This window comes from Alosa sapidissima, chromosome 15 (assembly GCF_018492685.1).
Source record: "Alosa sapidissima isolate fAloSap1 chromosome 15, fAloSap1.pri, whole genome shotgun sequence".
NCBI classification, from domain to species: Eukaryota; Metazoa; Chordata; class Actinopteri; order Clupeiformes; family Clupeidae; genus Alosa; species Alosa sapidissima.
The window spans coordinates 22,841,741-22,864,494 of NC_055971.1; the positions used below are offsets into that span (position 1 = coordinate 22,841,741).

General features: G+C 45.2%; 1 protein-coding gene across 1 annotated transcript in view; it reads left to right on the forward strand.

Annotated features, from left to right (window-relative positions):
• Positions 1 to 1,834: 1,834 nt before the first annotated feature.
• The window catches only part of rap1gap2a (RAP1 GTPase activating protein 2a), a 73,999-nt gene continuing 53,079 nt past the window's right edge, over positions 1,835 to 22,754 (forward strand). Inside the window, exons 1-2 of the mRNA XM_042063605.1 lie at positions 1,835 to 1,906; positions 10,319 to 10,354. Of these exons, the coding sequence (XP_041919539.1) occupies positions 1,866 to 1,906; positions 10,319 to 10,354 (77 nt within the window). The 5' untranslated portion in view covers positions 1,835 to 1,865. The remainder of the gene's footprint in view (positions 1,907 to 10,318; positions 10,355 to 22,754) is intronic.

Sequence of the window (22,754 nt, forward strand, 5' to 3'; positions counted from 1 at the left end):
ACACTTCCTGTTTACAATTGCACGATTTTATTTGTTATTGTTGTGCATGTGTTTCAACATTATAATATTAAACGTTAAAACATATCACATATAGGCTATAACTAGACAATCACAATAGCATCATGGGGATAGTTGCAAAATTACGTAACATGTTTTACAGTTGTGCTTGTTCTTCTGTTCTCTCAGTAAGAAGGATGGCATTAAGTGTACAATGCAGTGCAAGGCTTGCTTTTATTTTTCCCCCCAAGATATATAAAGATAAGCTCAAGCTCCTCTATGAAAGAATAGCAGATATAGCGCATGTTCCCTCTGTAATAAGAAGCCCTTCCTGGGGTGTTTTCCACTGGCTTTGTCAGTTCAGCCATTTCCCACCCTGCTTGATTTATCACACAGACCTGAGCCAAATTCAACCCAAGCATGTGCACGCAGGGATCAAGAGGACTTATTAATCTGTAAATTGACCCCTTTTTATATATTTAAAGAAATGCTTCACCTCAACATGTTCACAAGGATCTAGCTGTGTGGTTAATTGCCATGTGGACTTGTTGTCTACACAGCATAGTTCTCTGAAACGGGTGCCCATTTTTAGCCTGCTGTGAAATTTGAGCATCATGTGATCCAACAAAACAGAACACCAAGGAAACGGCTGTGGAAATAAAGAAATAAAGAAAGAAATATATGTGAGCACACACGTTTTTGGGATTACTGTAAACAAAATAAAGCCATTCAAACCTTTGGCAGGATTCCAATGTGCATTTTTTGATGGGAAAAAAACAGGTTTCCAAGGCAACCAAAGAAATGGCACCAATTAGAACTCTGCGAGGTTGTCTTATTTCAAAACCACCCGGAGACTAGACTAGAGGAGAGAGAGAGAGAGAGAGGGAGGAAGGGAGGCCAATGAAAAGCACAGGGTATTAAGCAAACAGATGAATGAATGGCGCTGGCGATGCAGGACAGGGCAAGCAAGGGAAAAATTGATTAAACAGGACCTGGAGGGTGGGTATTGAGGGGGGGTGGGAGGAGATTGAGCTTCTCACGGTGCGCACTAGTACCTCACAGCCGCTGCCACCCCCAACCCCCCCTGATCCCCACCGACCTAGAGCCATGGCTGGCAACAAGGCTGGCTCATTCTTTTTACCAGCCCTTTGACATGGCCACAAGCAAAATCAATAGCAAATAGTGTTTGTGCCCTTTGATAGCTGTGATTTCCAGGAACCATTTTTAGAATATTGATTGCGTGTGGTGGTTGGTGGTGGTGCTGTCCTTTGGGCTCACATGTGGCGGTATTGATATGATTGCACCTCATTTGCAGTTGTCTAGAGGCAAGGTGTCCAAAAGGGGGTAGATGTTTTATCAGGTGTCACGTGTTGGCGGGCATGCATCTGCAGGGATAGGGCTCGTGAAAGTCTCTCTCCCTCTCTCTCTCTCTCTCTCTCTGTGCTGTATTCCTGATTTCTTTATAATTTGCTGTTTGTTTTGTCCTTCTTTCCCTATAAATTCATGAGCTCCTATGGACCACACATCATTACAAGCTACACAAGTCTCTACCATCAGAAAAGCCCACAGTGCATAGCCTGCCCCCTCCCCCCCTTCTTAAAGCGAAGGCATCTCTCCACTCCCTCTCTGTCTTGTGGCATCTCATTCGCTCTGCTTTTCATCTTTTTGCTCTCATTCTTTTCCTTCCCCCTCTGCCATCCTTCTCCTCCCCCTTTCCTTGCTCTCCCTCCTTTCCCTTCCTCCCCTCCTCCTCTCCTCTCCTCTCCTCTCATCTCTCTGCTCTCGCTCTCTCTCTCTGCCTCTCACTCTCTCGCTGTATCTCTCACCGCTCGCACGTCTCTCATGCTGGACAAGTCACTCGTGCTGCAATGTTTACTCCTGCCTGCAAAGGAACCGTGGGGGACTCGAGGTAAGAATACCGCATGAATGACCAACTGTGACACAGGATGTCCCCTACATTTCTCTCTCACGCGCTGTCCTCTGTTGTTTTGCCACCTTAACTGTGGGGAAAGAATATGTTGGCAGGGAGAGCTTGCTAAACTGTTGCTATGCATCCCAGCGTGTGGGAGAGCTCTCGCCGTCCCCAGGCTGGTGCAGGCGGCAGGCTGTTGTTGGGTCGGTCTCCCTCTGGTCGTGGTGTGCGTGCTGCAGGGACAGTTAGTCTTCATTTCCCTTGTGCCATTGTTCATGTTCACATTCACTTGCTTGCGTATCACAGTCACGCACATGGCAGTGGTGCAGATCCTATAGGCACCTGCATGAATCGTAGTAATGATCTATATTTATTAAAAGTGGTTTTATTTTATTTTATTTTATGTAATGTGGTACATAGAGCATGTGACTATTTTATGACTTGTGTTTGTATTGTTTGTTTCTAGTCATTGCATTTCTCTACTAGTTTATGTTCTCAATTGTTCCTGTGTGCAAACTGTTGGAGCTGCATATTGCATGCAGTAGGGGGTTGTGCCTTTCTGACGGATGACTCAATTACAGTGGGAAATGTGTGAAATAGCAATAAGCAGCAAGACCCAGTAGATGAGGTAGAGTATATGTCAAGTAGATATCTGGCAGCACTGACTACATTACTCTGAGCTGAGTGTTACAAGGGTTTATAATTGGTATTGTCTGCTAAAATTGCAATGTTACAAAAAAAAAAACTTCAGCTATGATTTGCCACATAACAAATTGATTCATTAATTCAACATCTGACATTCAAGTGTGCAGAGTAATTTAGAGAATCCAATCCACAGCTGTGAAAGTTTTATTAAATTTACTTCGTGCAATTTGTTATAGTTCCCTTAAGGACAAGGCATAATGTATTAAAATACCTGAAAGCCCTCTTGCTTAATAGCAGATTTTGCACTTCTACATTTGTATTTCTGATGTCTGCTGAAAGGGTGTCTACAGGCTGCGACTCTCCTGGCTTTGTGCATTCTTTTGCAGCTCTAATCAGTGGCCTCTCTCTCTCTCTCTCTCTCTCTCTCTCTCTCTCTGCCCACACTGCTCTATAATTGCCTCCTTATTCAATCACCAGATATTTTTTCCCCATTGTCTTTCCATCTCACTTCTGTACCAGCCAGTCTGCATGCTTCTCCTTTCCCACCCTCACCCTGGCTGCCTGGCTTTATCTCTCATCCCTCTCAGATTTATTTCTGTCGTTCTTTTCTTTTCATCCCCTTCCCTCCATCCCCCTCCCTTTGTCAGCATCCTTCCATCACCCTATGCATGTGTCCTTTCCTTCATCCCATTTCCCCATTGACATGTCTGTCTGGTGTGTGGGATTGATGAAACTTTGACAGTGTGTGTGTGTGTGTGTGTGTGTGTGCGTGCGTGCATGCGTGCATGTATTATGTGTGTGCGTGCGTGCGCGTGCGTGCGTGCATGCGTGTGTGTGTGTGTGTGTATGTGTGTGCGTGTACACGTTTGAGTCACCTGAGCTGTGAGCGGAGACTTTGAACTCCCCTGGTGCGCTCATCTGGTACCATGTGTCTTCGTCGGTGTGCCATCTTGTCTTCCCAAACGCCCCCCCCCCCCCCCCACAAGGCTGTAGTTTGTATTATTAGACATGCCAACTGTCAAGCCCAACTTGTTGCACTCTGTAGCAGGTGCAAAGACAGAGAGATAAACTGGGGAGACAGAGAGAGAGACAGAAGAGACAGAGAGAGAGAGAAAGAGAGAACAAGAGAAAAAATAAAGAAAATATGACATAAAAAAAAGTTCTGAAACAATGTGACCAACCGCCAGACAGATTTTTCTTTCCTTTTCTTGTGTCACTCTGCTGTCAGTAAAACAGAGGAAGTGTGGCAAGCCGACAACCACAGACCTTGGCAGCTGTCAGTGGTGTGTGTGTGTGAGTGTGTGGGTGTGTGTTTGTGGGCGTGGGCATGAGAGAGAGAGAGAGAGAGAAGGGAAGAGGCAGATGAAGATGATAATGACGGCCAGACAGGTGATTTAATGAGCCTTAGCGTTGCTGCAGGCCTCAGCTGGGACTGAGCTCCCCCAGCCCGTAATAATGGAATGATAAAGTGCAGCATTTGGTTTAGCTCACACACACACACACACACACACACACACAGGGAGCTAGCTGCAGGGGAAAAAATAGGACCATCAATCAGCTGGGGATCAGCAGAAGTCTGCTCCTGTGCATCCAGCCAACATAGACAAGGCTATACGCCAACGTGCTTTGGGCATGGAGTGTACCGCCATGTTAGCATGATATTATAGACAAGGCTATAAACGCCAACGTGCTTTGGGCACGGAGTGTACCGCCATGTTAGCATGATATTATAGACAAGGCTATAAACGCCAACGTGCTTTGGGCACGGAGTGTACCGCCATGTTAGCATGATATTATAGACAAGGCTTGGCTTGCCATTCCCATGCACATGCCATGTACATCATAGTCTTTGCATCCGCTATGTCATGTACAATTTCTATTTTGATCATAGTATTATATTGATTTACAGCAATCGCAGGGAGGCTTTCAATTAGCAACTTTGAGATGTAATTGATCTTGCAATGCAAAGGCATTGTTACATTCAGCCCGTACTGATGTACCCTTCAACTGAGTATGCTATTGCCATGAATGTGTATGGGAGCTGTTCTAGCCCTCTGAGCTCAGTCATTAGCCCATTCCTCTACTCAAAACCATTTTGCCCTCCCTTTCAACACTCACTGATTAACCTTGAGTGGATTGCAATTTTGGCACTTTGCCCATGTTCTCTCTCTCTGTTTTCCACTCTCTCTCTCTCTCTCTCTCTCTCTCTTTCTTCTCATCACTCTGTTCTCTCTCACTGTCCCTCTCTCTTTTCTCTTGCTCTTTCCATCTGTGTGTCTCTTGTTCTATATGTCCTCCTACCCCATACTCTCCACTGATTATTAGGAGACAATGGACCATGGAGAAAAGTAAAATAGGACCTGTCTGTCAAAGAAGCGGCCTACTCGGCTCCTCCAGCAGCACTCTCACAAATGGGACGCTCCCATATGGATGGTCGCCCGCTAGCCTTGCCATCCCATTCGCTTTTTGAGCCGCTAAAGAGGGGCAGCACGAGCCGCGGCTTGGTGCGGATGACTCATCCAGGAGGAAACGACATTATGCCCCTGATGCTGTCTCTGCTAATGCTGTGCAGCCACTCTTAATCTCATCAGTCCAATTAAATCATCTGGCACGTCCTTAGAACCGGGCCCGTCCCCACCAAAGTACCGCTTCTTTGTTGTGCTCGTCGTGTCCCGTGGGTCGTACATTCTGTCCACTAAACGGAACAGATTCAGGACACTAACCAGGTTATTGAGAGCTCAGATGCCATGGAAAAATCCTGTTTTAATTTCAGATGACAAGTTTGTTTTTGCTGTGCCTCTTTCATTGTACAAGCTTGCTGTATTCTGGTGTCTCAATGTCAAGTCATAACCAAAGATTCTAGAGTGCTTTGGTCATAACTGCTTGTGTTGGCATAGTTGCCATCCAACAATATAAATCCTTCCTGTGACTTGTTTGTGCCCTTTGCATAAATGAGTCGACCCCATAGCAACATGGGCCAAACGAGATGTCACACCTTGTACAACCCCCCTCCGTGCTCTCCAGCATGTCTTCCTGCTGTCTCTGTAATTTACCACCGTCGCCTCCCAGGGCAGGATTAATCCAAACTCGAGCCGAGCCCAGTGCCCAGGTTACCATGTCCAAAGCTGACGGGAGACATCTGAGATGTATGAGAGCATTTTTGAAGTCACGGATCAATCTGCTGCTTTCTCCTGGGGGCCAGATCACTGTGTCTCTGTGGCCTTTCAGCAACGGCATTTTTGTCATGCTTCACAGAGCGACAGATTTTCTCATGGCATGGGGTGCCTCTCTCTCTCTCTCTCTCTCTCTCTTTCTTTTATTCTCTCCCTCCATCCATCCCACTCTTTTACCCCATCCACACAGAGTGGAGAGAGAGAGAGGAGAGAGTGTGTGTTTTTTCCCCCTCTCGATTCAATCAATTAGGACTGCTCTTACTGATAATGAAGCATCATCAGGTTGCACGCCCACTCCCCGAGCCTACAGAGCAACAGTGGCAGGCCTCCCATTAAATGTCAGCCAGGCGAGTTCAAGAGACACTCAGCCTGATAATGCAGATATGATGTCCAATTCTTAATCACTGGGCCTCTGCGTGTCCACCTTGTTTCCTCCACATTAGCCTTTACTAAATAGCACTTGGAAGACGTAGATGTAGCCGGCATAATCTCAGCATTGCAAACAGCACCATCAAAAGCGGGGGGCTTTTATGATAAATGATGCTGTTTTGCAAGGGGGGGGGGGAGAGCCTCCGTTTGCCGCTCGAGCTAATGGGACGGAGCACTGCAGCGAGCGCTTCTTGGGCTGCTGAGAAAATGACACCGCTGCTGTTTCAGTGGCTCGTGATCCCTGTTAATGCACTGTTGTTTTTTCCTCCTCTCCTCTGAGCCGCTCCGCTCTGGCGTCTGATGTTCTTAACAGCTTTATTGAAATGGCCTCTGTGTTCTGTTGGTTTTTTCTGGCCCCTTGTGCCTCTAGTCGGCTCCCAAACAAGAACAGGAACATCCATCAGATTTACTCTCACAGAGCTGCCAGGAGAGCTTGCGGCAGGGAGAAGTTACTGCCTTATTACTTCAAGGTTTGTTGCCAGATATCAATCATATGACCAAAGCAATTGTGGAAGTAGCGATCCCATTTCTATGGGAGTGGTTGCAAGCTTTGCCGCAAGTTTTTTCTCACTTCGAGTGTGTTTAAATGAAACAGCTCAGGGTTATAAATAGACAATACTACTAACCTGTAGAACTTCAGACCTGAGACATGTTAATATTTAGTGACAATGTTATTCCAAAGCCATAAGATGCAATACTGTAGTCATAACTAACACAAGACAAGTAAATAACTGATTGCTAGAGATATGCCGGTCGTTTGGTAGGGAGAGAGTGAGACAGAGAATGCCCGTTTTACTAAGCCTCACTTCCACCACCCACCCTTTGTCGTCTGTGGGCCCCACCCCTCTGTGAGTGGCTGAGGAGTGGAGTGCGAGTCGCAGGTAAAGCAGCCGAGAGCCTCCCTGCTACTGCCCTCAGACTGGCTCTGAGCCTGGAAGCGTGTGGTGGGGTCAGACAGAGGGAGGGGAAAAAAAGAGTGAGAAAGTTCTCCAGCACGTCACTTCATTATGCTGAGGCGAAAGAGGAGTGTGTCTTTTGGAGGATTTGAATGGTATGTCACTGTTGGTCTTCCCACAGCTTTGTACCTATGTGTTTCTCTCTCTATTTCTCTCTCTATGTGTGTATGTGTGTGAGTGTGTGTGTGTGTGTGTGTGTCTAGTGGAGGCTATCAGAGGAAGGGTGGGGTGGACGGCCTTGTGCACTGCGCAGCTCTCAAGCCACTGCATCCACTCAGCTGTATGTGGACATGTTGTGTCTCTCAGCTCTCAGACAGCAGAGGCACAGTCAGCTGAAGGACACTGTGCTGACTGCATCCATTATGGCTTTGCAAAAGAAAACTGTTAACTAGTATGTCTCCATCCATCATTTCTTCTTAATGTGTACTGTCTGTCTAGTTCTATTTCTGAACTTATATCTTTGCTAGTGGAATCACATTGTCATTAAATATTAACATGTCGTTTCAGATCTGAAGTTCTAGAGGTTCTAAGTATTTCTAACCTTAAGCTGTTTCAAATAGTCTGTTCATGAGAAACTTGCTTTAGGAAGAGAGATGATTTATTTAGTTGTCTGTGCGATAAGGCTGCACTGATATCTCTCTAGCTGTGATGCAGAGCCTCTTACGTCTCTGAGATGAGCTCATACATAAATTCAGGCTCTGTGCTGTTGTCTGCATGACGATTGAGATCTGAAGGCAAAGTGTGATTGTTTTTTGTTTTTTTTTTAAACTCTTAAAGGAGTAGCCACCTGACTTTGCTCAGAGCTGTGAGCAGTGGAGCGAGATGGTAGATGTGTGTGTGTGGACCCCCATGCGGGCTGGCTTAGTCAGGTTTAATTGGCTGTGTGGCACAAAGACTATCCAACCCTATGAGAGGTGTTGCATGCATGGTGTTCTCTCTGAGACGGAGAGAACGGAAGAGATAGAGAGAGAAAGAACGAGAGAAAAGGAAAGAAGGAAAGAAAAGGATCAAGAAACAGCATGTTCTACACCACAGACACACACTGCTTCACAGTCGGTGGACTCGGCTATTGACGGAGCTCTCAAGCCTTATTTGGTTTGCCTGTCGTTACGTGTTAGAGATGGGCATCAGTGCAGAAAATGGCCTGTGAAGCTCAGAGAGATGTATAGTGATGCTCCATTTAACTGGAGTTGGGCTTTGGTGACCACTCTGAATACTTAAGAGGGCATCATTTGTTAAAGTTTAGACACCAAAGTGTCTGGAATTGGAAACAAAAACAAGATTTCAACTGTGTGTGTGAGTGGGTGGGGCGGGGGGGTTGCTTCTGGGAATATATTGTCACAATACTGACTCAGTTTAATCCCTCATTGGATTTTATGGCTCAGAAAGGATCGTTTTGTAGTTGTGTGGGTGACATTGGCCAGAACGAATGACAATGTGTAAAGTCTTGATGATGAGATCGCAAAGGTTGTGGAAGGTAGAAGAGATTGATGATGATCGCTTAAATGTTCACAGAATGAAAGTATACCACCATGAATAATACATGTTCCCATGGCCTGGCTGGTGGTCTCAGGAAGGACTGTTCCGATGGCCGATGCGTCTCCAGCTCCACTGCTCACCTCGGGAAAAACAACCATTCTCTCCCCACACATACAGTCAGCTTCTAGACATGCACACATATGCATATCCAAACACACACACACATACAGAAACACTCACACAGACACACATACACACATCGGTCTGCAACACCTATGTGTGCTGATGTGCTCTTACATATAACAGACCTAGTGCACACAAAGGTTAAACACAGAAGTAGTAAATCACACCTCGATGTACATTTCCCATCATTTACACTAGCCCAGATACGACAGGGTCAATGGGACACGCATGTAACCAGGAAACAGCTCTGTGATAATGCAGGGACAGATGGAGTGTGAGAGAGAGGTAATGACAGCAGACGCATACTCTCCATACTGGACAAATGTACAGAAAGATAAGAACGCCACTGCGCCAGCAGCATCATCTCGGTGTCCATGACGACGCTACATACTGTACTGGCACAGGCACGTGTCTCAGACGGCACCAAAAGCCGTGTAGTGGCTACGTCTTTCCTCGCATGGCTATGTCACTGAAAGAAAAAGAAATGAGTTTAATCATTACTGTGAAAGCCATAATTGTTTACCTTGTCTAAAGTTGGGCTTCCTCAGTGGCAGTACTTATCTCTTCCATTCTATAATTAATTCTGTAACTACATTCATTCAAATTGTGTTCACATTCTCTCTCTCACACACACACTTTCTCTCTCACACACACTTTCTCTCACACACACACACTTTGTCTCTCACACACACATTCTCTCTCTCTCACACACACACACTTTCTCTTCCTCACACACACACACACACACACTCTCTTCCTCTCTGTCTTATCTCCTGCGGTGTGTAATCAGGTCCTATCAGGTCCTATCTATCTCCCCTCCCCTCTTGAGCACCCCCCATATTCGGCAGGCTCTGGAGATTTGCGGCCATAAATATGTCACTGGGAGGGGGGGACTCACAGTGCTGGTCATTCTGTGAGCGACAGACCGGTGAAACATTAAAAGTGGCACCGGTGGTTCAGGTAGAGCTCTCGTCAATGGTTTATGCATGACTCAAGTTGCAATGGGAGCTAAAAGGCTTTCTTGGTTCACTTGCCTTTTACACATCTATGGGGAGCCTGTTGATGTGTTGTTGAGTAAGTCTACTGGTATGTGTGGACTGCCGGTCCTCCTTCTTCCAGCACCAACGGGAGATGAAAATGGACTCATTCCCGGCAATAAATCAAGTGATTATTGCTGAGTCACTGATCGCGGCACACATATCCACATAATTGGTTCCTCTGAGAGGACCTGGTTTGCTATCATTTGATTTGTTTTAGAGGGAAATGAGAGGCTGTGTGAGGGTACTGAGTTAATACAAGCTCTAGGTCTCCACTTGTAATTGCTATCACATACTGTGTACGGGGGTCGTCGTGGAGAAGGATACGCTTGTAGGGTGAAATTTGTGTGCAGGGATGCATAAATCAGATGCTTTCACAGAAGCAGTGGGGAGTGAGTGGAGTGCCTCATTTTGCAATTTCTTTAGTCAGTGCTCTGCTGTGAGTGTGATCTGATCTGAGTTCTCTTACCCTCTCTCTCTTTTTTCTCTCTTCCTGTTTCTCTGTAGGATCGACAAGTCCAGCATCGCTGCGCTGAAAACCCGGTGAGTCTGACTATTGACCGGCACCCAGCGTGAGTGCATGCTATCAGAGTCGTTCAATCTGTGAGCCCTCTCCAACCGATCCACTGTTTGTTTATTCAGTTTGTGTGTTTGCGTGTGTGTGAGCCTTTTTGCTACTTTTTTCCCCTCTCCTTTGAAGTTAAGCTCCCCTGGCGCTCATGTTGAATGAAAAACTATGCAGTAAATGGTTAGAGATGTTGCACCGTGCCACAGAAAAGGAGGGATACAGAGTCAGAGTCAGAGAGAGAGACAGAGAGAAAGAAGAGAGAGAGAGAGAGAGAGAGAGAGAGAGAGAGAGAGAGAGAGAGATAAATCAAGCACTGGAGAAACTGCTTTTTGGTAGATTGCATGGGCAGACCAGCACAGACCAGTTTCTCTCCTCCACCCAGAAACACTCACTGCACACCTCTCCACCTGGGCCCTCCACCCTCCCCCTATCAACACAACATCTGGCCCTATCCTTTCTGAATGACCAGTCCCTGCAGTGCTCTGTGCAGTTAATGTACATTACTGTATCTCAATGACTCAGTCCGATTTGATTAGCCTCATCTGTTCCGACGAGTGAACGGGGGCAAGATGAAGGACTTTATTTAATTATGTGTCATGAGTAAAGATTTATTCACAGCTCAAGCCCATTAATGTGCGTCAGGCGGCACAGGGCAAAACCAATCGCATACGACAGCGTTTCACTTTTAACTCACTCGCCCACTCACACACACACACACACACACACTCACTCGCTTGCTCAGCTGCTCGCTCGCATTCTCTCGCTCCGTCTCTCTCTCCTTGTGTACTCTCTAACTGGCACACTTGCAAATTCACTCCCAAGCTCGCTCACTTGCTCACTCACTAGCTCGCTACGCTCGCTCACTCACTCACTCACACTCTGTCTCGATTAGATAATCACTGACTCATGTTTTTATTTGGGTTCAACGGGCTTTACTTGACTCATTTTGGCACTCGTATCTCCATCGCTCAGCTCTCACACCTCGGCCCCAGCCGCTCAGCAGAACCCTCTCTGAGTTGGCCCGCTACCCAAGCCCGTGTTGTGATGAAACAACAATTGACCTGTCGCTAAGCGCCACCCTTAGAACGCTGATGAGCCAATGACAGTCCAGCCTCAACAGGACTCGGACATCAGCTCGGACAACTCCATAGGAAACAACAGGGAGGAGGCATAAAATTACAAATTAATGGTTATTTATCATGGTTATTAACTCAAAAAACCCAGACGGATAACCATGGTCAAACGTTTTGCATGGGGGACGTGTAATACTGATAGCTGGTACCCTGAGAGGCTAGAAAACGGGGTATATTTTCATCAACAGTAGCCCACAGCAGTGGTTTTCAAAGTGGGGGCCGGGGGCCGCGAGAGGGTGCCAGGGGGGGCCTCAGCAAGTTGGAGGGAAAAATAAAAGCAACAAATAAATACATTTGAAAAATTTTAAATATACCTATTACTATGAGGGTTGTTATACAATGCCATTATAATAATGTGACGCATATCTGAACATTATATTTTCCATGATAATGACTGGGAATAATAGTCGTGATAGCTCTCATATAGCAGAAAGCCCCAAATACAATTTTTACGCACTGTATGCTCCATCACGTATGCTCCAAGTGTTTGCAACAGCTCGACGTAATGTAGGCTACTAAGCCAACAACGTGGGCACAGGTTTCCTGTTAAATCCCAAGATGAAAAAGCTCATTAACCAACTACTATATTCTTACTACATCAAATATTAACGTAACCTAACATATCTTGAGTATCAATCTTCCACTAGCTAGCTAGCTAGCATTAACGTCAGTGGTTTTTGCACGGTGATTTGCACGGCTACTCGCCACAACTGCTTGTCACCTTGTATGTATTCTAAAGTTTTGAATACACCCCTCCATAGCATAATTAACTCCGTTTTGATAGCTTCTGGAGGAAAGTAAATCCTTTTTCAACCAAAACGTCCTCAAAGCCTGCTTTCATATACTGTCAGCTGCCATTGTCCACAATCTATTTTCTAATCAAGTCTGGTTTGTTTGTCCGATTTTCACGCGGTAACAATGGGGGGCGGGGCTTAGCGACAGGTCAATTCTGTGCATTTTTTTCCCCCAACCCACACTTCTGTTCCAGCATCACCACTGAGACATGACTGCTGCAGAACAGACACACACAAAATAGTCACAGCACAGGTCACCTCATAAGCTCCTCTCTCACACAGAATAGTCACAGCACAGTTCACCTCATACGCTCCTCTCTCACACAAAATAGTCACAGCACAGTTCACCTCATAAGCTCCTCTCTCACACAGAATAGTCACAGCACAGTTCACCTCATACGCTCCTCTCTCACACAGAATAGTCACAGCACAGTTCACCTCATAAGCTCCTCTCTCACACAGCTGGGTACAGCCCTAAACCATGTTCCACTGTGGCAAATGATCCAAAATGATCCAGTTCCTATTGTCTTACCTCGCCGACTTCCTCTGTTTGTCTGGACATTTACATAAACAACACACACACACACACACACACACACACACACACACACACACACTGTACCGTATTTTCCGGACTATAAGTCGCACCTGACTATAAGTCGCAGGACCAGCCAAACTATGAAAAAAATACAGAAAATACGGTATGTAAAATAATTGTCACCATTTTGTTTTTACAATGCTAAAAAAAGCCTATGTTTTTTTAACTGGTCCATTTAGGACATGTAATTGTAAATAAAGACATTTTAATTAAGGAGTGCCTTGGCCGGAGATAAAAAAAGTCTCTCTTTTTTTGACGAGTTGTGTGGTTTCTCTGAGAATTGGAAATACAGAGCTGGTCTCCTCAGGTGTTCCAGCCAGACAGACGTGTTATTGGAGGTCATGAAGCGGCGCTCTGAGCGCCTGGCAGCACAGACGTGTTATTGGAGGTCATGAAGCGGCGCTCTGGAGTGCCTGGCAGCACAGACGTGTTATTGGAGGTCATGAAGTGGCGCTCTGGAGCGTCTGGCACAGACGTGTTATTGGAGGTCATGAAGCGGCGCTCTGGAGCGTCTGGCACAAACAGCTGGGGTGCAGAAGTGACCAGAGTCCACAGACCGTTCAGGGCCAGCAGCAGGGCTAGTGTGTCTGAGCAGCATCTCTCCTACATGCCTGGTCACGTCTGCTTCACTGAGGGAGGGAGGGAGAGAGAGAGAGAGAGAGAGGGAGAAGAGAGAGAGGGAGAGAAGAGGAGAGAGAGAGGGAGAAGTAAGAGAGGGAGGAAAAAAGAGGAATGAGAGAGGGAGAGGGATAATGGAGAGAGGAGAGAAAGCAGGGAGGAGGGAGAGGTAAAAGACAAATAATGCAGTAGGCAAGAGAAAAAGAGATTGACAAGAAAGAACCATGAGTAGGAAAGTAAACGATAAGCAGCGAGAAGGGTGAAAGGGGAGAAGAGAAAGAGAGAAGGAGAGGAAGAGAGGAAGAGAGGAGGAGAGGAAGAGAGGAGGAGAGGGAGAGGAGGAGAGGGAGAGAGGAGAGGGAGAGAGGAGGAGAGGAAGAGAGGAGGAGAGGGAGAGGAGGAGAGAGAGAGGAGGAGAGGGAGAGGAGGAGAGAGAGAGGAGGAGAGGAAGAGAGGAGGAGAGGAAGAGGAGGAGAGAGAGAGGAGGAGAGGGAGAGAGGAGGAGAGAGAGAGGAGGAGAGGGAGAGGGAGGTTAGTAGAACACATCATCTCACTTCAAAGCCCCAGAGGTCTACAGGTGTGCTCTTAGATGATTTTGTTTCATCTGGCCACTCGGCCCAGGATGGTTTTGACCCTGCTTGCTCATTTTAAAGCAATTGGAGTAATTGTGTGCGTTTGGCAGTGCAAGTGTGTGTGTGTGTGCATTCGTGTGTGTGTGTGTGTGTGTCTGTGTTTGTGTGTTTGTTTATCTCTTTTGGTCTGAAATAATGAGGTAGCTAAGGCCCCCTTTCCATATCTGTCTCCATGGAAATCAGTCTACAAAGGGTGTACTCAGAAGGGTTTGTGTGTGTGTGTGTGTGTGCGTGTGTGTGCCCGTGTGTGCCCGTAAATATATGTATGCATACATGTATGTATGCATGTGTGCATGTGTGTGTAAAAGTGTGTGTGTGTGTGTGTGTGTGTGTGTATGTGTGTGTGTGCCCGTGTGAGCCCGTAAATGTATGTATGCATGGCTCAGTGCATATGTGTGTATCTGCCTGTAAAAGTGTGTGTGTGTGTGTGTGTGTGTGTGTGTGTGGGTCAGAGTGGGTCAGTGTGGCTGTGCTGATAGACAGGGCAGGCTTTGCTCACGGGGATCTAGAGGCTGTCAACGGCTCCCTCCCCCTTACTTGCGCCCCCTCGCTTCCTCCAACTACAAAGTGAGTGGACTGCACCGCCAAAGCACAGCCACACAATAACAACAGCATAATCAGGCATGTGTGTGTATGTGTGTGTGTGTGTGTGTGTGTGTGTGTGTCTCTGTGTGTGTGTGTGCGCATGTGTGTCTGTGTGTGTGTGTGTGTGTGTGTGTGTGTCTGCATCATTTGTGTGCGTGCGCATGCCTGTTTATACACTGTTGCACAAAGGCCTCATGAATGAATATTAAAATGTTAGCAGGGGCTGAGGCTAGGTTCTTCTAATCATACCACTGGGAGCAGATAGTTGCTTTGACTCAAGCAGTGTCAGGATGCCTCGCAAAATCTGGTGAGTGGCAGTGTCTCTGCTTTGATTAATTATTCAGCTGTGTTTAGCATGATGTGTTTAGCATGATGAGTGAAGTCAATGACAGAGCTTTTGCAGGACATTTGAAAGTGCATGTGCCTTGTGAAACTGTATTGTAGATTCATGTACCATTGAATGAATTTTGTGTTTCATTTCTGCAAATGGATTTTTGTAAATGTATAGTTTTGTATCATTTCCTGTTCTTAACTATGTACTACAAATATATCTTGGTGAGGCTGAGACAAGCATAGCATACTCTTATTTGTACTCATAACGCTTATTTGTTATGTATTTATTTATGCCTTACTTATTATGCATTTCTCATTAAGACCTTCTGGAAATCTCCGCAACCTTGCCTTTAGCCATGCAAGAATAAACCATGCAGCGAGACAAATGGGTAAAAAGATAACACACAGGGTTAGATTAAAGGGAAAATGATCTAAGAGATGTCAGTACTGTGTCCATCACCTTAACCTTGACTCTGTCTTAACCCCGAGGGAGATGTTCAACTGTCAGGAGCTGTTGCACAATCATATCATTGGCTTCTCTCCAGCTGTTTCCTCAAGTGTGGGAGTTTTCCTTGACATAAAGTAGATTTGCAGTTTGTAATGCTTTAAAAGATTAGTGGCTGAGTTGTGAACCGGTTCGCTTGCATGGTGTTCGTTTCACGCAAGATGTCAGGAGCAGGAGGCTGGGGCTGTGATCTCTGTGGTGAAGCCTGATATATTCTTATGGGAGATCTGCTCAGACACTGTTATTGTCATGGCTCAGCGCCTGTAAATGTCGGCAAGCACACACGCACGCACACACGCACACACACACACACACACACACGCACACACGCATACACACACACACACACACACACACACACACACACAGAGAGAGAGAGAGGCAAACACATGAAGTAATTCACCACTGCTTCTCTGTAGAGAGCATTTAACTCTGTTCTTTGTCTCATTCTGTATCTCACAACTACACAAACACATACAGAAAAATAGAGAGAGAGAGAGAGAGATAGGCAGACAGAGAGAGAGAGAGAGAGAGAGAGAGAGAGAGAGACCTGCTGAATATCAAGAGAGTACAGAGACTATGATCTACATTCCCTATGCTGCTCTCAGACCTCCTTCCTCTGTTTCTGTGACTGAGTGGGCAGATGTTGGTCTCCCGGGACACATGCGGGCCCCCTCGCCTTGTATGCAGCTGCATCAATTACTCCTGTGGCTTTACAGGAGGCAATTAGCGCTACTGCCCCGTGGTTATCCATTACGACTTAAACTGAGCCAAAATGGCTGCCATTGTTGCTGCTGCAGGGAGCATAGCTGTCCATGGGGGGTCTGAATCATACCAGCCCTTCTGTCTCTCGCTGACTGTCTGGGCCACTTTTAGGACATGGCACACCCAGTCCTGCCAGACCTGATGGTGAAGAGATACAGGAGGCTCGAGTCTGTTGTGCCGCCCCGTGACACCAAGGTGCAAATGTTAACTGTCTACGAGGATCAGTGTAATTTACTCTCTTTGTCGCTATTTTGGGGAGCATGGCATTTAGGCTGAATGAAAATGAATGAAAAAATGACTCTCTCTCTCTCTCTCTCTCCTTCTCTCCCCCCTCTCTCTCTTCCTCCCTCTCTCTCTCTACCCAAAGTCCAAGTTTCAGTACTCCCCATTGAGAACACTTCACAACAGCTGTGTAATTTCGTTAGTACTTTTTTCACTGCTGGAGGTTAGATTTATTAAACAGTTTTTCAGATAACCTAGGGAATAATTTGCAACTTTAATGAAGAAATATGACGTGGGCTACATTCTAGAGAATATGTGGACAGCAGGGCTGTGGTGAACTTCATTGAGGTTTCAAAGTGAAAATATCAATACGTAAGTCAAGTTGTTTTAGAAATAGGTAGTGAAACCACTGACATTGGTGGTTTTACAAGTGGGACAAGTTACCACCACACCCAGCAAATAAACACCACCTTGTTTTTCTCCCTGTGTCAGTCAGCTCAAGTGTCACAAATGCTGCACTAATCTACATTATAAATGATGTTATGATGAGAAAATCCTTTCTGCTTTCTAAGCATGCTGTTTTTCAAGAGGTAGAGCATCACCCCAGTAAACCGTTGACCATGTATCATTATTTGACTGCTGGAAAGACAGAGCAAACCACATTCTTCCACTTTTGTGCGTGTGGAAAATAAATCTATGAGGCCGGTGGCCAGGTGACCTCATGTCATATTCCCCTCTATTGTTCTGTTTCCTACCTAAGCACCATAACACATGGTAGCATTAGGCCTTTTTGAATTCATGACCAAAGTGATATTACTGCCATTGATTGTTATTCAGTTACCAGCTTATTTAGTTAAAAAGACAAGTTATATGTGTACAAAGAGTACACATATATGCATACATATACACTTACATACATTCATGCATATAAATTACTGTCCACAGTTATTAAAAATCATACAGATGTTTCTTCCAATTTCAAAAGCAAAAACAGCTTGTGTCACTTAGTTTAGGGACAATTATAGGGCCATAACATTTGTTCTATGGCTTGCATAGCCTACTCAGCTGGTCAGACCATTAAACCCTTTGTTCACTACCAATTTCTCAGTTCTAGTGATAGCCTACAGTTAATGTGAATCGCTGACTATAACCAATGTAGAAGATTTGCACCAAATAGGCCTAAAGGCTGTGGTTGTGTTTCTACAACATGTTGGCACAAATCGTAATTTGTGTCAACTATGACGATCTCAATCAGAGACTTTCTAATGTGGAGACACAACACTCAAAAAATACTCCATAGAAATGCATGGGGCTAGTTTGTCACGCCAATATGGCCGTTGTCTACACATATCCCACCCCTTCCTCGGCAAAACGTCGACATGTGAATACATTGAGCCAATCATGTGGTGTGATGTGAATACATTGAGCCAATCATATGGTGTGTTGTGAAGACATCGTGCCAATCATGTGTTGTGATCTCGCCGCTGGAGCAAGATTGGTGTCGTGAAGCCTTGCGCACGCGCAGTTCGACCCAAAGACTGTGCCCGATGAGTGCCCATAAAATGTTGGTATATGGCCGCCGAGTGGAGGGACTTGCCTAAAAGGACTTTGTCTCAATGCATGTTCAGTAGCCTATATTTTTCATTTAGTCAAGCAGTGACATGTGGTAATATATTATGTATTACTTATTACTGTCATTTCAAAGTAATTCATTACATTATAATATTACTGTCTCTGAATTGTAAGGCATTACACTACTATTGTATTACTTTTAAGTTACTTTTACCAAAATATCTAGAAATATGGATTTGGAATTCTAAATGCAGTTTATTATGCTCAATGCAGCTCATTGCACTTCTAATGGAGGGTGATGTGGTACAACATAATGACTGAGCTAGGCTTAAGGCTACAGTAGAATGCAATAGGTGCAGTGATGGCTCATGATGCAATACAAGGAACAATCATAGCCAGAATTTTGTTTAAAGAAGACAAAAGGTCAAAGTCTGGTCAATTGTGATAGAAATGCTGTAACTTTAGGCTTAGGCCTACTCATTAAAATCAACAGAGAGCCCACTACCTGTATATTGTAACCCAAAACTTAAAGACATGTCAAGATAGGCTACACAGTGCAGCTACTGGCTATTTTGGTGCGCAAACTGGTGAAATACAGTATTAACCTAAGTATGTCATCATATGGCCAACTATAAAGATGTAATCTGCCTGTTCCCAGTGATGGGTAGTATTTCTGAAACATGTAATATGTATTTTAAATGCAAAATAGTATTTTGTTATTTGTATTTTATTGGGTTGAAGGAAATGGCTCTGTATTTTGTATCAAAATACTTTATTGGTGTGTATTTTTGTATTTTAAAAATACTGCAAAATACTAAATGTGAAAAACACAAAAAAGTAGATACTACACACAGGTGTAATGAATAATTGGTAATTAGGCAACAATGGTTTATGTTTATCGCAATCAGCTGATGTGAGAACAGCTGTGTTCAACAACACTTACAGCTTTTCAGTGACGGCTATTGCTGAAGCATCAGCCCTGGTCTGAAGCACTGGTGTGAAGTGGTACGCAAGTAAAGATGAGCAAGTTGACCTGTGCAAGTTCACATAAGGACACTGACAAAGGCAACCATGTCCCATTGTCTCCATGCCAATCTTTAATAGAAAAATGTCAGATATCTCAACCACAATGACATAATATTCCATGACTTTGCCCCAAAAATTATCAAATTCCCTGACAAATACCCTGACCATTTCTGGGATAGACTTTACAAAATTCCATGATATTCCAGAAAATCCATGACCCGTGGGAACCCTGAAAAGAGAAAGCCTATTATTCTGAGGCTCTTGTTTTTGTTTCCTTCCAATCTCATTATTGTGTATTGCTCTGCTCATCTCTCCCCAATTAGCCTTTGCTTGAAACGATTAAACAACATCCAGATAACCACAAGCTAATTATTCTAGGCTGACAAGCAAGCAGTGCTGAGCTGAAGTACAACTCCGCAATACAGTTCTGTGAAAGCTGAAGTGACTTTAGTGCTGCTTCCAGAAGAGGGCAGTAGAGTTTCATATGTGCTCCCGCACTGCGGTGCTCTGGGCGTTCTCAGAGACTGATGTAATTCTGTGTCAATCCAGCAGGGTGAGGTGTTTTGCCTTTCTTTCAGTCATCCCAGAGTATTTCTAATGAGGTGATACAGCACTCAAAGAATCTCCCATATAATTTATGGGGTTAGTTCGTAACACATCTACACATATTCCGCGCCTTCCGCCGTCAAAAGTTGACGTGTGAATACATCGTGCCAATCATGTGGTATGTTGTGAATACATTGTGCAAATCATGTGTTGTGAACTAACAGCTGGAGCGAGGTTGGTGTTGCTAAGCCTTGCACACGTGCAGTTCTGCCCCTAATAGACGCCCGATAAGTGCCCAAAATGTCTTGCAATATGGCCACTGAGTGAAGGGACCTGCCTAAAAGGACTTTGGTCATCCTCCATAGCTCAAAGATCTGCTGTCAGGTGCTACTGGTCCCCAACGTCGTCTTCCAGGTAGCGCTGCCACCGTCGACTTAAAGGCACCTTATCCTAAACCTAAACTTAACCCTAACCTTTACCCATGCCTAACCATGGCGTCTTCCAGTTGAAGCGCCTGCCTTGAAGACAACGTTGGGGGCATAAAACACCAAGAAACGTGCCTTGCTGCTGAGAGAACAATTGAGATAATACAGTATGTCTGTGCTCTTTGTGTGGGCATATGGGTGGACGTGTGTTTAATTGTATGCACTTCTGCACAGTATCAGTGAGTTTTTAATAACCATGTTTTCTCTGGGAAATTTTGACAAATGTAGTGATGACAGACCAGCGTAAGGCCTAAGGTGGACAGGCAGGTGTTTAATGTGACCGGTATTTTTGGATGACTGTGGTTTCAGGCGACCACCCACCTGTTACTTGATTATTTATGTCATGTTTTAATGTACCACCACCAGCCTGCATGACTGAGGGTGATAGTTATGGGAATCGGGAATGTGTGGCTAATGAAAGGGCATTGTGTGTCAGTGCAGCAGATTTTCAGTGAATGAATTCAATGAATTACTGACAATTCCTGTGAGAAACGACCTGTTGTCTTGAATGAGATAAGAATAATTTATCCATTATATTTTGTGTTCTTGTGTATTTGTTATATTTTGTGTTCTTGTTTACCCAACTGAGTCTTGGAAAATAATATGAAGTTTGCATGATAAAGAGGCAAATAAAGCAAAACTTGCATTTGGACTCATACAACCCCAAAAGTAGACAAATAGAAAATCTCTCACTTCCTTTCCTCACTGAAAGGAAACAAGAAAATCTTGTTTAAAACCCATCCTGTGTGGATGGGCTTATTGGAAATGGATACCCAGCATAACAACAATAACAGGAGCATTATTGTTTTTCTGAAAAGTGACAGATGATTGGATGCTGAGGCCCAGTCGCCATGGTGGCAATTCTGATGCAGACATGCGGTTGTCATCGCGCACTGAGCCCTTCAGGGATTCTCCAGTGCCCCATAACCATGGCGATGGAGTGCAGAGGCCATGGCGACAGTGCAATGTGCAAAACCTCAGGGGAGGCCAGTTGCTATGGCAAAAGAGCCCTCAGTGAGGGCCATTTTCCCCATCTGTGATTATGCAATCGCCCCACAGCACCACACTGGGACTGGCCCCATATTGAGCTGAGCTAGCTGGATAGATTTCTGGTTTGGGTGCTGGGCCTCGGGGGGAAGATGGGGGGAGAGTGGAAGGGACAAAATGGCAGATTGGGAACAGAGGTCAGCCAAACCCACTTTTTTAGCCATTTAATTGGTTTTGGTGAATTGAGTGATGTCTCTATATTGCATTAGTGCTCTTCAGGCAACATATTCTGTCTCATTTATATACCACATACACCAGATGGACTGGCTAAAAGTCACACACATTCCCACCCCTCTTCCCATCAGTAACCTTTTCAAAAGTTTAGTTCTCCCAAATAATACTCATCATTCTGTTGCTCTCTCTCCCTCTCCTTCTCTCTGTTTTTCTCTCACCTCTGTCATACCACCTCCTTCTCTCATATGTACCCAGAGGTTTGGTGTGTGTGTGTGTGTGTGTGTGTGTGTGAGAAAGTGGCAGTCTGTAAAGCCAGCATGGATTGAGCCCCACAGTGGCCCAGCTGTCTCCAGCGCTGCTGACAAATATTTACTACTTTGCTTCTCGCAGTCTGTGAGCGCTGGCAGCCTGATAAGGGTACCATCTGGCCGGCTGATTTAAACGGGCCTTTTAAGGGCCCATAAAGTCCCCTCTCGCGGTTTGGGAGTGCAGTTCTCTTTGTCCCTGTGGTCAAGGAGGGAGAGGGGTCTGGTATGAAGAATCGGAGAGGCGTATCTGAAGCCCTACACCAAACCTTTATATACACACACACACACACACACACACACACACACACACACACACACACACACACACACACACAGTGAGGGACCGAGGCGACCACCCCACGTTTAGGGAGGTGCGCCACTGGATAAGGTGGTGTCGAGGGAAGGCAGGAGACAGCAGTTTAATACAAAAATATAATTGATTTAGTCCATAAACAAGCAGGCAGATCCAGGAAGCACAATAGGAGTCCAAACATGAAATCCGGGGATTCATTTAGGTTAATTAAGGGTTAATTTTACATGAAAACAAACAAACATTTAACTTCCCTGGCCCTGGATCTCTGGCACTCCCCTGTGTCCTCCTGTTTCTCCTGCGTCTCCAGTCTATTGTGTCTCTCTCTCTCCTGTGTGAAATAAGTCTGCCTTTAAATAGGCTAGGCATTTACCCAATTAGGTCTGGGCTAAACTATTATAGGGAATGCGGGGGTGGTGGTGGTCTGTACCATTAATCCAATCACAGTTAAAATCTCCCAGTATAAAGACATACATACACCTACATACACAAGACATAAACAGCAATAAAACAAACTGAGTGCAGGTGAGTGTGTTTGGCTGCAGTCCATGCAGGTATGGCACAAGGCAGTTTTTCAAATGTTTGTCGTAGGGGAAAAGGAGAGGACTCCTTTTTCACATACACACACGTACAGACACGCGCGCACACACACACACACACACACAAAATGCCTCTAGCATGAAATGAAAGAGGTAGAGAATGAGGTGGGGGAGTCTCCCTGA